The following is a 14,831-nucleotide window of genomic DNA, read 5'->3' as shown; positions in this document are numbered from 1 at the left end:
CAGGGCCAATGCCCTCAAATATGAGCAACATTCAGATTGATTAAAAAAAGTTTCAAAACTTTAAAGTCCCCCTGTGGTGAAAATAAAGTTTGTAATGTTGTTCATTTTTATTTTATGTTGTTTAGTTGGTGTTTTTAATATGCTTTAAGACTAACCATGTGTAAATTCATAAGTCGACAGCATTGCCGAGTATTTTCTCCTTAAAACGGCAGTGAACCAAAGACAGTCTCAAAAACACGCTTTGAAATCGCTGGTGTTTCTGACGTCACAAACTACCTTGTACCCAATCAGATCAACGTGTGATCGTCAACCAGTGGATCTCTGAGCTGTGTCAGTGAGTGGAGGAGGGGCTTATTTGCATATTCATAGAACCGCATATACTAAATGAGGCAAGGGCGCATTGTTACATTCAAGTTATTTTACAGCATGGAAAAGGAAAAAACTTTTAAATGTCATTTTGGTGATCAAAGTTGAGTTTTAAGGGATAAAATTATTCACTACAGGGGGACTTTAAGGAAACATTTCGGACAATATATATTTTTACATAATTTAATTTGAACAACAAATACTATTGATTCTACAGTTACTCCTAATATGAAATACTGGTTACAGTCTTGCAGAGAGCATCAAGATATTTATTGCTACTAATCATAACATGAACTCGGGTCACCTTGTGCACAGCTGCGGCATTTGACAGTACGCTGCCCACAAGGCTATTGCTCAGTCATGACAGCAAATTTTTATCAGTTATTTTGTCTATGGGTCTTTATTTTCTCACAGTCTTCTGCTCGGTCTAAATCAGATACAGATAAAGTAGCACAGTAAAGATTACATTTATTTGAATGATTAGTGAGAGTGTGATTGCATGTGTGAATTCATCCTACCGGTGCAGCGTCTCTCTAATAGTGCAGCTGTGGGTTTTAGTTACTTCAAAAACAGAAAGGAATATGCTATATGATAGCACTGTTCAGTTTATAAGCTATTTTATTGATAAATCATAGAAAAGCGCTGACAGCAATTTTCTGCGTTACTGAATGTTTATGTGTGGGACTTGATCTGCACGTAATGTGTGCACTACTCTCTGTGTGTGTTACAAAGTTGCAGCACATTGGTTTAGAACAGTGATTAACTTACCTGTACAATAAACTGTTTAAAACTTGCATTCACCTGAGCAATATTGACTATCCAGATGATATAAACAAATATAACTTGTGGAGCGCTCTCTGAGTTTGCATTTATTTGTCATTTTGGAAACAGGATGTAAAAGAGAACTATAAAGATTTCTTATCCTGTGCCCCCTCTATAGGACAGTATTCATATTACAGCCAATGTAAATCTATCCATTATTAAGTTTGAACAATAAATACGTAAGGGATACTGTACATTCAGCCAGTTGCTATCTCAGAATAAACCCCTGACAGGGTGATCAGCCTGAAGGGGTTATTCTGAGATAACAACCGTCTGGATGTAGATTATCCCGATTATTACACGGCTACTTGCCACATAAGTGGATAATTAGACACAAAATATTGATCTGAGTCTAAATATTTTGTTAGTTCTTTAAATGCAAAGCTTCCGCGGAAAGAGCAGTTGCTAGCAAGCGGCATGTTCAAACTAGACGGACATTTAAGAGATACGTTATACAGTCATACCACTTATTACACAGTATTTCGCCACATAAATAATTATGGGGAAAAGAGATATTGATCTGAGATGAAACTGTTTTAAAATCGTACCAGTTTGTTATCTTATAATCCAACAGTGCACAAAACAATCGTCGCAAAATGGCAGCGGCTGCGTTTGTAGGAAACAAAAGAGAGTGAGTCCATGATACTGGATGGCATAATTAAATAACTGTACACAAAATATTGATTTGACTGAGTTTTAATATTTTATTAGCCCCTCAAATGCAAAACTTCCACTAATAAATCTATCTATCTATCTATCTATCTATCTATCTATCTATCTATCTATCTATCTATCTATCTATCTATCTATCTATCTATCTATCTATCTATCTATCTATCTGTCTGTCTGTCTGTCTGTCTGTCTGTCTGTCTGTCTGTCTGTCTGTCTGTCTGTCTGTCTGTCTGTCTGTCTGTCTGTCTGTCTGTCTGTCTGTCTGTCTGTCTGTCTGTATTAGAATGAATGGCCACAGTTTGTTTGCTAAACAAAGCCAACTTAACTTAATAGTACACAAGATGGCATTCTTGTTGCCTACAAATGGTTTCAGTATTTGTCTGAGCTGGTGGCTCAGTTCTGGTGGTCTGTGAATGTCTGCTAAATAAGGGAGTAGGCGTGAGATGTGTCTCAGACACACACAGACACACACACACATACTCCCTCCACTCATTCTCCAATCAGACCTGACAGAGCCTTCTAGTCTAATTAACAATCAAACGCCCACGTGTATTGGCATTAACCCTGTTTCCTGTGCTGTTTTCTTACCTAAGATATTGGCTTTGTCTCAAAACCTAGTGAGCTGACTACATGAACAGTTGTCGACAGCATGTTAATTAAATTAGAACCTTATAAGTTACTGATTTTGCTCTTCATAGGCACAGCCTGGATAATCTGGATACAAACGTTATTGTTTTCAAATACCTCAGATTTCACAGTCCACACTACAACTTGTTTTCAAAATGATCCACTTTGGATCTTCAAAAAACAAGCGTTAGGCTCTCAGTTTAACTGCTACTGTAGTATGAAAACATTTGCTTGTCTTTCACAGAGAGTGACCATATGAATTGCAGTCCCAGCAGATCAAGCCCCTCCATGGAGAAGGACAACAACAACAACGAAGAATATGAGAACTATGATGAACTGGTGGCCAAATCTCTGCTGAACCTGGGCAAGATCGCAGAGGATGCTGCTTACCGGGCCATGACCGAGTCCGAGATGAACAGCAACTCCTCAAACAGTGCAGAAGAGGAAGAGGAGGAGGATGAAGATGAAGAGGACGATGAAGATGACGAAGATGAGGAGGGCTCAAGGAAAGGTGAGCTGAGTCTGGATGTGAACAGTGATGTGGTAAGAGAGACTGTGGACTCTCTAAAGCTCCTGGCTCAGGGTCACGGGGTCACGCTCTCAGAAAACCTCCATGAGGAGCCGTACCAGGACGACGGGGGCGAGAACATCAACGGCAGAGCCACCATTACTGGTCAGATGGGGGAGAAGAGTGACGAGGAAGTTTGTCTGAGCAGTTTGGAGTGTCTTCGCAACCAGTGCTTTGACTTGGCGCGCAAGCTAAGCGAGACCAAGCCATCCGAGCGGCTCAACAATAACCAGCAGGTATGCATGTTCATTTCGAGTTTTTTCCCTAACCTATGATAGCGAACGCATGCTAACCGACAATTAACCATTAACTGAGAAGATTAGATTAGAATTGTATAGAATTAAGAATTAATTAATGATTTAGAAATCAAATTAGAATGGACGAGTGGCTGTGACACATTAAAAATACTAAAAAAAAAAAAAAAATCATAAGAAGGGGTTTATTTTTATATTGGCACATAGCCGCATAAACAAAAAAAAAAAAGATTTACGGTTGTTACATCATCACTTACCAGCAGCGCTGCTGTGAACAGAGAAAAACAAAAGGAATAGAATAAATGAATAGATTTCATTTAAATCACTAACATTAGCAAAACAAAATCACACTCTGAATCCGGTGCCGACTGTGCTGTGGATATTGGCAGGGTTGCCAAGTTCACAGTTTTCCTGCAGAATTTGACTACTTTTAAACTGTTTCCCTACAGGTAAAACAAATTCCATCAACTTAAAGGTTTGACATATTGCATAAATTGTATTTGACTGAATTAAATAATTGACATTCTACCAAACCAGTGCTAGATGAGGAGTTTCATGAGGTTGAGCTCCTTTATGAAACTACTGAATAGTAAAAACTCAGACAAGCTGAGCAAAATGAGCTGAATGAAGGAAACAAAATGAAGACGGCCTTCTAAGGATCCTTCAAATTGAGACGACGTTCAGCGCTCGATGACGTGGTAGCCGAGAAATGCAGCCTTCTCTTTGAGAAGCAATCCATATGTGCAAATGAGTAAAGATTCATAGCTCTTTCCCTGGGGTTGTCTTGCACCGCACATTCAGAAGAGAGAAACGTTCCTGAGGCACGTTCAAATACATCATTAACAACTAGTTGTTAGTTCAGATTCGTACACACTGTGTAGAAATTGGGCAGATGCGGGTGTCACTATCTCAATTTTTTTCGAGAGTTAATTGAGATTGATAAAATGGGGGTTTCACTCCTGTGTGAGTACAGAAAAGGATTAAAGTGCCCATATATATCATTTTTTTACTTAACTTTTTGTGTTATATAGCAGTTTGTGCATGTAAACAATCTGCAAAGTTACAAAGCACAAAGTCCACGCCTCAGCGAATGAGTCTCTCCAACACAGTCCGCGTTTCGAAAAGTGGATGCCTCAAATAATATTGTAAAATATTGTAAAAAAAATTGTTTTAACAACACATTATTTAGTTATTACGAAAATAGTTTTAACAATATACCAGCTCATTATTACAAGAAAACATTGTTTAAACTTCATAACATCTTGTTATAAAGGCATAATAGAGTGGAAAAAAAGATTATTTATAATATTATCCAATGCACCTCTGTATATATCTGAGTGAACGTGCTTCTCGATCAAGAACAAATGTAGTGCGAGGCTTGATTTTGTCCATGAGAATTAATTGGATGTTTGGATGGTTGTGGTTTGCTATTGGTGGATCTCATGTGAGTGACAGGTTGACCCGCCCTCAAGCCAGTAAACATGTCATCAGAGAAGAGAAGTGATGATTAAAGAGTACAAGGCACATGGATTATAAAAAATAATGATGTGCACACATTTATGATAAATACTGCAATGTTCCATGAAACAATAGGAATTTTCAATTTTGATTTTATTGTGACAACTAAATTTCTCTGCAGTGATGGCCATATACTTCCTTTTAAAATTTGTATCATTACTTTTTATGTTGGTCTAGATAGATAGATAGATGGATGGATGGATGGATGGATGGATGGATGGATGGATGGATGGATGGATGGATGGATGGATGGATGGATGGATGGATGGATGGATGGATGGATGGATGGATGGATGGATGGATAGATAGATAGATAGATAGATAGATAGATAGATAGATAGATAGATAGATAGATAGATAGATAGATAGATAGATAGATAGATAGATAGATAGATAGATAGATAGATAGATGCGTACATAACACAGACAACACATAACATGTTAAATTATCGACATATCATAACACAATCAAAAACAATCACAGACATCACAACAAACAAAAGAAAAAGTGCTGGACTAGCTCGTGGACCAGCTGTTCTCAAGCAAAACTGGTGTGGCTGTTCCACCAAACCAGCTGGAACCAGTAACCAGCATACCGTGCTGGTCCCAGTATGCAAAACATACCTTATGCTGGTGACCACCAATGCTGGATTTTCCAGCAGGGGCATTAATCAGTCCAAATGTTTTCTGTCGGTTAACGGTTAACCTGGTAATTATCTGCATCCCCACCAGCAGGCTCATCATCTTTATCAAGAGGCTCAACAGCAGCAGCATCATCAGACTCATGAGGAGTGCCGTGTCCTCGAGCGAAACTACTCTGACATGGTCAACCTGATGAAGCTTGAGGAGCAGCTCAGCCCGCGATCCAAGGCTTTCTCCAGCTGCGCCGCAGAGCACAAGTGCTTCCAGGACTGCGATGAAGACACCACCTCTGTCACGTCCGACCGCTCGGAGGACGTTTTTGATATGACCAAGGGCAACCTGTCACTGCTGGAGAAGGCCATAGCGCTGGAAACAGAGCGGACTAAAGCTTTGCGGGACAAAATGGCGTCGGAAGCAGTCAGGAGAGATAGACTGCGTTTGCATGAGGACGGTTTGAGGCACAGCTGTGCCGAGGAGCGGAAGGCACGTCTGCACCACGATGGCCTAAAGAAGCCTTACTACCTTAAAGGTAATCTCATATTACAAAACACGACCAGTACTGGAACTAATTGTCCAAGGAGATAAGTACCCAATATTCTTAAGGCAAAGTATTGTAAAAAGTAAAAAGAAGTTCAAAATACCTGAACAGAAGCTTACTGAGAGAGGCTTTTAGATGCATATGCAATGTGTGTGCTGTGTGCTTTCCTCTCAAACACAAAATAAACACCACTAAAATGAGAAAACAGTAGTTAAGAAAGCATCTGATCATAGTGAAGTGAACATGTTTGCACCAGCTCTGCAATTCGGCTCTCCAGTCAAGTCACGTTACGTTCATTTGTATGGCACTTTATACAACAGATTGCTTTAAAGCAGCAGCTTTACAGGATTAAACATGAAAAAACAGTGTCAGTCGCTTTAGCTACGGTATCTGTCGCTAATTCCGTCGTGTTCAACTAAACAATGTTTCCCGAAAACATAGTTCTAACAAACATTTGCAAACAGCATCGCAAAGTTGTGTGTTTGGAGCGACAGCTCTCGACCTGTGTTAGAAGCAGAGTTTCTAGTTTGCATGACGATGTGGACTCAATAAATCCTTATCTTGAGCAAAATAAGCAAGCTGACATTCAGGACAATCTATATATTTTATTTAGAATACATACAAATGTTATTTACGTGTTTAGTTTGTCTAGAGATTTAAAGCGTCATTTCTGTAGACTGCGCATGTGCGAACGTGCTCTAGTACGTAAGAACGAGCCTATGATTAAATTTGGAAATAAAGCAAAATAACTGAGAAAAATGAGGAATAGTCCTCAGATGACATGTTCGTCATTTATAGCAAAACATCTAGCATTAATTCGATCTCAAACAGATTCATTAAAAGGAGTTATTACTCCACCACCTGCGTGACATCATTAACCAAGGAGGACAACCCCCTTTCATTGTTCTGCTTCAAAATAAATGTTGAAAAGGTGGAGCCTCTGCTTTGGGGTCAAGCTAATCAAGTCAGTGATATGACTAACTAATGAATGCAAATAATACCCTCTCCAATTATATTTAGACCCGCATTTATTCATGCTGTTCATGCAATACACAATTTTAACCTTGATTTTCCACTCACCGACAAAAGCCAAAAACCACAGGCAAATTGTTTTCATGAGTGACAATTGTTACTCTGCAAAAAATATTTGGTGTAGGATTATTGCACTTTGTAACATTAAATTAAACATGGAATTTTTTTATAGAAATCTGATTTTTATATATATATATATATATATATATATATATATATATATATATATATATATATACGCCAATAATCTTTATTTTATTTACAATAAATAATGTGTTAGTTTTCAAAGACGTGATCTAAGAGAAGCGCCTCCACCCACGAGATATTTACTAGGTTAAATATCTAAACCTGTCTACGATCCAAGTCCTGCAGTGTGAAATGTGTTTTGAGTGGAACTGACATCGGCAATGACAGGCAGTTGTGAATAATCCACAGTTACGTATAAGAGTAGCTCAGTAGCTATCAGAGGACTTTAAAAGTCATTTAGTGTATGGCCAGCATTACTCTAAAAAAAAAAGAAAAAAGTGAAAAATCACCATTTTATTCCATAAAATTGTTGCTTAATACAACCCCTAATGTGTGTTTTGCATTTTTTGTCTTAGTAAGACTAACAGTATGTTAGTGCACATGCTACCAATTTACACTCACATTTTCCTTCTTTTTTCCCAATTGTTCTCTGGCACTCTCCACTGCACTGTCCCATAAACACCCCAAATGATAAAAAAGACTATAATAGAATGCGATTATAACATTACTGTATGTAAGGGGAAATTAATGTATTAGGATGAAACCTCTTACCTGAGTAAGAATATTTCGAAAATTAGTATCATCACCTTCAACAATGTATGTAATTACAGTTATTTTCTTCTACTCACCCTCATTTCGTTCCAAACTGTGCGACTTCCTTTCTTCCATGGAACACAAAATAAGAAATTTGAAGTAATTCTTTCCATGCAATGACAAAATACATTTGCAGGGGCCGTCAAGCTCCAAAAAGAAAAGGAAAAAAGACAGATGCCATATGCTTTGTGTGAGGAACAGACCACCATAACTTCATTCACAGCTCATGCAACTTGGCATGTTGCATGTGGTTAATAGACAGGTGAGAAGCAATAATATTTCAAACCGGGCAAGTTTGAAAATATGCATGCAAATGTTTAATAAATACAGTGCACATATTTTAGAGATCTGTGGAAAATTTACAAGCAATGTACAACATTATTTCTTTGTATTAGGCAATCTGAGCACCAACAGTGCTTTTGGAAAGTAGTTTGTACAATATGTAAAATTATTGCCCCAAGATTTGTGACTTAGGTCTTCCTCCGCCTGCCATATCTTTATAATTAAATGAACAGAAGTTTGTAAACTTATGTCGGGGTTATCTTTAAATAATTTTCTTCTTGTTTAGCAATGGAAATTTTCACCTGTTCAATCAATCAAAAAACAATTTATATGATTTGGGACTCCTATTTTCATTTTTTTTTTTAGAACAGATTGAGTTGACTCATGAGTAATGCTAACAAGTACACCAATGAGCTATATAATAATACACAACCTAAATGAAAGTTATTGTATGGCTTCAGAAGACTTCATTACTGCGTGAGCTGCTCCTTTAAAAATAAAGTGATATCACCCTACTCTTTTAACATCCCCAGAGCAGATAGGTCAGTTTAAAGGTGCCATATGTCATGTCTGGCAAAAAAAAATCAAGTCATACTCCACATTCCATACCAGATGGGGGCAGTATACCTCCAGAAAGTGAATTGGTCTATGCTCCGCCCCTACCTTCTTAGCTGCACATATACAAGTTAAAATAGGGACAACATCTATTTAGAGTGTTACGCTGCCCGCCTGAAGCTAATTTAGCAGCATATATCAAGTTTGATTTTCATTAGCAATACCACTTCTAGTTAAGTTATCATTAGTCACCAAAAAACATTCGGTCTCATTACACCTTGCAATGTTTTCCGTTACGTTTCGTGCGTCCAGGGTGTGTAAAGCAGAAGCAGCCTGGCCAGCGGCGGAGTATGCGCGATCCGTGAGTGCTGAAGACGTTCTGCACGGCTTTGATGGGTGCGCAGGAGGACACAAATGGGCGGCGACAGCTTCTTCCAGTGGCGGGAGCTTTTTCCTCAGCGCCGTCAACAGATAGAGCGTTACTAAAACTGTATACACCGCCGCCGACTTGAGCTGCAAAGAAGCTCTGGCCGCCCTGTCAAGGACGCTTGTCAAAAAGTACGGGGAAACTTGACCGCTCTGAATATAGTGAGTGAGTGCGCGCGCGCGCGGCCGGGGCTCGCTCTCTCTCTCTGCTAGTTCTTAGAGGCAGAAGAGCGCGTGCGCGCTTAAAATGTCATATTTTGGTATGATCGTTCACCCGCCAGTGTGGCGGATAGCTTTTTGAGATTTTATTTGTGCTTCAGAGCGCGTTTTTTTCCCTGCAGCGGGTGGTGGTAGGGGTCTCTTGCCAAGGGCTTCAGCCATCCTTCCGCTCTCTTCCCTGAACTGAAATGTAGTAGTGGGCTGTACTTTCCACATCAGGTTCAAGTACGCCCACAAGCCGTGCGAGTTATTCGTGTATTGCATGTTTGGCTGGTGGTTATGTTGCCCGTATACCGCCTCCCATGGCCGAAACTGGTATTACGACACCTGTCGGGCCGTGGCTAGTAATGCTAATGCTAATTAAGGTTGATATCTCTGCAGCACTATAACTTGACATTTTTTTAATGACATCATCGCCCTTATTTCTTCTCATTCTTTTGATGTGTGTAGCTCATTTTTGGGATATTTTTACCTCAATTGTTACATATGGCACCTTTAAGTGGACAGGTTCAGCGCTCTTCTGCGTTCCTTTGCCCTGAGAGAGGATCCCATACTGACCCTGGGACAAGCTTTCTCAAACATCCCCACGCCTGCAGTGCAAACAGCAGTGGCTTAATGCTGTTCAAACAGGCCAGCATGGCCACATCACAGGCTAAGCTTGTCAGGCATAAGTAATGGCGATCTGCACGGCCGGGAGAACAGCAAATCTCATCCCAGGGACACAGCCTGTGCTCATGCTGCCTATTTATAAACCTCTGCATGGAAATATAGCTCTGGCACTGGAGATCACTGCACGGAGAAACATACTGGGAAATTAGACAGTGCCGCTTATTCTGAGGAAGTTTCAATAGGATTCCTGGTTTATTCCTGTTTCTCCAGGGATAGAGGAGCAAGATTGAAGGATTATTATATCCACAAAACCGTTGCATGGTCATGCCATACATAATCATGAAGCAGGCATTTAAAGAAGCCATGTGATGCTATTTTTAAAGGTCAATATTTTGTTTATTGGGTGTAATAGAATAGGCTAACATGCTTTAATGTTCAGTAAACACATTATTTGTCACATACTGTACATTATTCCAGCACCTCTATTCCCAGTCTGTCTGAAACGCTCTGATTTCTACAAAGCCCCTCCTTCCGAAAAGTCCAGAGTGCTCTGATTGGCCAGCTGACCCAGTGCGTTGTGATTGGCCAAACAGCTCAAGTTTCTCACAGTTTGTGTGCTTTTTCTGGGCGAATCGGAGTGAACTGCGGGCGCTAATAGAGACTCACGTCGTGCAGCCGTGCACAGAAGACCAACGGCCAAGGTCAAGAATTTCGTTAAATAATACATTCAATTTCCCAAACCCCCAGAGCACTTGAAATATACAACACGAGTTACATGGGATCATTCTGTGATACTTTTGGTTCTTTTCTAAAAAGCTTGATGCTGGTCGCTATTCACTGCCATTATATGGACGAGCACGAGCGGGACATTTTTTAAAAATGATCCTTTTGTGGTCCATAAAGATGGGCATATGGCATTAGAACAACACTAGGGTGAGTAAATTATGACTTAGTTCACCCTAAAATGAAAATGATCCCTTTTAGACCTAATGCATGGATCGCATGTTACATGTATAAGCGGTTTTATTTCCCAACTGTTCGCTTAAGACATAACAGACTGTGCTTCAGTGAATACTCACCAAGCCACGGATTATTACATATTTCATGTATACATTAACATGTATTTGACCGATTAGGTTTGAACCCGAAGTCCATAGTTCACTTCGCTTGTCCGTTTTCTACTCTGTCTCAGAATGTGCGCACAGAAAGTAGGGTTACTGTAGGATTGTTGTCGTTGCAATGTCTGTGCAATGACTTTCCAGATTTATTGTCCTTTTCTTGTGAACTGCCAGACCTGTGAATGTACTGAAGAAATTTTAGCAGCGCATAGAAAAATTGTCTCGAAAGTTTTGCTTCATCTGATCGACCTTTATAGAGACCACCGATCAAACTATATCAAATGATTATCAGCCAATAACAATCAGGCGCCCCGATCGGAGCACCCTTAATATCTATATAATAACCCTGGTTCAAAATGACGGCACGTTTGGTCACTATATGCTTTCGTTGTATTGAAAACTCTGACTCAGACACTTAAAAATGTGTCCCTTGTACTCCACAGAAAAAAAGTCATGCAGTTTAAAATGATATGAGGGTGAGTAAATGATGTCAGAATTGTCATTTTTGGGTGAACAAACCCTTAAAAACACATGCAAACTTTCATCTGCCGTTCTCCTGATGAGGAAGGGCTGACAGCACGCATGAAAGGACGTTCGGCCGCACGGCAGACACTATCTTTCTAATGGCAGAATAATGAGGGATGCTTGGCTTTTACACTGCGATAGCATCTCACTATGGCAGAAATAGCAGCAGACGCTGCCTAACCAGGGGGCATTATGATTTATAAAAGTGTGGAGGCCTGACAGTTATGGAAGGAGCTCTTCCTTAAAGAAGGCATGAGGCGGAGATGGAAATTGAACAGTATCAGTATGACCGATAACAAACGACAGGACCACTGACTGCACATTAATTATCCACAGACGCTATGGTAATGGGGGCCATTTGGTATGCAAAGCATGGCTTGTCCGGAGCCACAATCAATATCCAGCACTTTCTAATATGTATTCCACTCAGCTTGGCTTTGCTATCTCTCCCTTGCTCGTTTGTTTTCTCTCTCTTTGAAATGGCTGCAGAATAGTCTGAGGATTCAGGGCTTATTATCTTAAAGTGGCCCTATTAGGCTTTTTCGGACATTATCTTTCATGTAGTGTGTAATGTGTAGCTGTTTGTGAATGTAAAAGGTCTGAAAAGTAAAAATAAATCAAATAAAAGTGCAGATAAACTTGCGCAGGATTATAACAAATTTGCACAAAGCCAGCCTGTGGTCTTCATTGACTGCCAGTGAACAACATCTACTTTTCCTCGTTCAAACTCTGTAGTTGTAGCTGAGACTGGAAGAATTTGGTTCGTGTTGTTGACATGCCGAGAAGACACTGTTTTCTGCTCTGCAAAAGTAAGTCCTCTTTACATGTACTTCCAGAGGATGAGATTGACACAGTAAAACCAACGCCACATTCTGCAAGCGGTCGACCAATCACAACAGATTGGGCTATCTGGCCAATCATAGTAGAGTAGACCAATCACAACAGACTGGGCCATCTGACCAATCAGAGCAAATCAGAGCAGAGCAAACCAATCACAACAGACTGGGCCATCTGACCAATCAGAGCAGAGCAAACCAATCACAACAGACTGGGCCATCTGACCAATCAGAGCAGAGTAGACCAATCACAACCGACTGGGCCATCTGACCAATCAGAGCAAGTCATTTCATGATATTCACCCAGATTCATGTGTGTTTGTAACCAATATTGCAATACTTTAGTCAATGTTGTTTCAAGCTCATATTCCAAAAGTTTGAGTAGCACTGCATTCTATTTTCAGTCTCAGTCTAAAACTCTAAAACTGAGCCCACGTCTTTCACATGCTCTCATGCTATTCCTGTCTGTTTTGAGATTACTTTGATACAGAAGGCAACATGATGCCTGTTACTAGGTTACTCCATCCTTAAAATTTTAATCAGTGGTAACTGTAGCATACTCACTGTCTCACTCACTCACTCTCCTGTGCTCTCTCTCTATTTGAAACACAGCCAGTAGCCCTGGACAGCACATCAGGAAGAGATGTCCTCTGCAGATCTAGGTCCAGGATACACTAACAAGAGATACATTAACAAGGACAAAAGGTTGCATCTACATCACTGTTCACAAGTTTGGAGTCAGTATAAAAAAAATAAAAAAAAACTCTTATATAAAGATCTCTTCTGCTCACCAAGGCTGCATTTTTTAAATAAAAAATACAGTAAAAGCTGTAATAATGTGAAAAATATTTACTATTTAAAATAACTGAATTTATAGTAAACTGTTATTTTTTCCTGTGATCAAAGCTGAATTTTTCAGCATCATTACTCCAGTCTTCAGTGTCACATGATCCTTCAGAAATAATTCTAATATTTGAAAACAGTTGTGCTGTTTCATATTTTTGTGGAAACTGTGATTCCCTTTCAAGGGAACTCGAGCTGCATTTGAGACGCTGTGGGAACGCCCTGCGTGATTGCGTCGTGAAACACGTGCATAATCAGTCCAATGGAAAGACGAGATGTCATAGGCGGGTGATGTCATCGACCAGGAAACTATAAAGCACCCCTGAACCCGATTGTGAGGAAGTTAGTGCTGACGCAATTCGAGAATTGCGTTGCGCAACAGATCTATCTCTATGGGCCACCAAGGAGACAGACAAATCTGTGGGCCGTTCTATGGCAGCCCTGGTGGCCACGGAACGTCATCTTTGGTTAAATCTGTCAGACATTAAAGATAGAGATAGGTCTGTTCTTCTGGACGCGCCGCTTTCGCCTACAAGTCTGTTCAGCGACGCTATAAATTGTGTCTTCGATAGGTTTCCAGAAAAGAAAAAACAATCTGCGGCATTCCAGAGGTTTCTTCCTCGCCGGTTCAATGTCCCCGAGACTGCAAATATAAAATCTGAGCAGTCTCGTCTGTCTACGAGCTCCCCACAACAGCACAGAGTGCAGCAGAAACAGAGCGTCGCCACTCTGGCTCCTCCACAATCTGGGGAACCTGGGTGGTGGTCGCAGTTTAAGCCTGTTAGGTGTAGACAAGATCTGAGGACTGTCATCTCTAGGAGAGCTTGGACTAAGAAGAAGTCCTGACGCCAAGGTTGTCAGGCTTCTGAGGGTGGTCCCCTCCAGGGAGGGACGGTTTCGAGAAATCGTTCCTCCTCGGCGCCCTCTGGGGGGCGATTCTCTGAGGAGAGTCGCAGCGCTGCCACAGTGTCAGCGTCCCAATACGATCCTCCGAGGAGGGTCGTAGAATGGTCAGTTCGGTTGTTACCTGCCGGTTTGCCGCTTCAGGGCACCGAAATGACTGTTCAACCAAATCCAGAGGCCAGTCTCGAGAGACTGGTTGCCTTAGCAGAATTTCTGGCAGTGTGGAAACTACTTCCAAATATTTCTCAGTGGGTCCTGCATATAATAGAAAAGCGTTACAGAATTCAGTTCGATTCTCGTCCGCCCAGATTTCAAGGGGTCCTTCCCACTGTGGTGGACTCCGAGCAGGCTCTGGTTATGGAGCAGGAAGTACTGACACTTCTACAAAAATGGGCTATAGAAAGGGTTTCTCCTCCCAGCAGAGAGTCAGGGTTTTACAGCCGTTACTTCATTGTTCCAAAGAAGGATGGGGGGGGGGGGTTGCGTCCTATTCTAGATCTGCGTCAATTAAACAGCAGAGTTCAGAAACTCAAGTTCAGAATGCTTACACTCAAACAGATTGTATCACAGATTCAGTCCGAGGACTGGTTTGTCACAATAGACTTGAAGGACGCGTACTCCCATGTATCTATCCAT

At 40.7% G+C, this 14,831-nt stretch overlaps 1 protein-coding gene across 1 annotated transcript in view; it reads left to right on the top strand.

The window, feature by feature from the left end:
• Positions 1–14,831, top strand: part of myt1lb (myelin transcription factor 1-like, b) — a gene marked incomplete at its 5' end in the record, with an annotated part of 86,335 nt that overhangs the window by 26,181 nt on the left and 45,323 nt on the right. The window contains 2 exons of the mRNA XM_081347629.1: positions 2,732–3,291; positions 5,563–5,998. Of these exons, the coding sequence (XP_081203755.1) occupies positions 2,732–3,291; positions 5,563–5,998 (996 nt within the window). The remainder of the gene's footprint in view (positions 1–2,731; positions 3,292–5,562; positions 5,999–14,831) is intronic.

This window comes from Scardinius erythrophthalmus (genome assembly GCF_964197995.2).
Source record: "Scardinius erythrophthalmus genome assembly, chromosome: 19".
Classification (NCBI taxonomy): domain Eukaryota; kingdom Metazoa; phylum Chordata; class Actinopteri; order Cypriniformes; family Leuciscidae; genus Scardinius; species Scardinius erythrophthalmus.
Note: the sequence above shows the minus strand (reverse complement) of the source record. Positions and strands in the feature narration are given on the sequence as shown.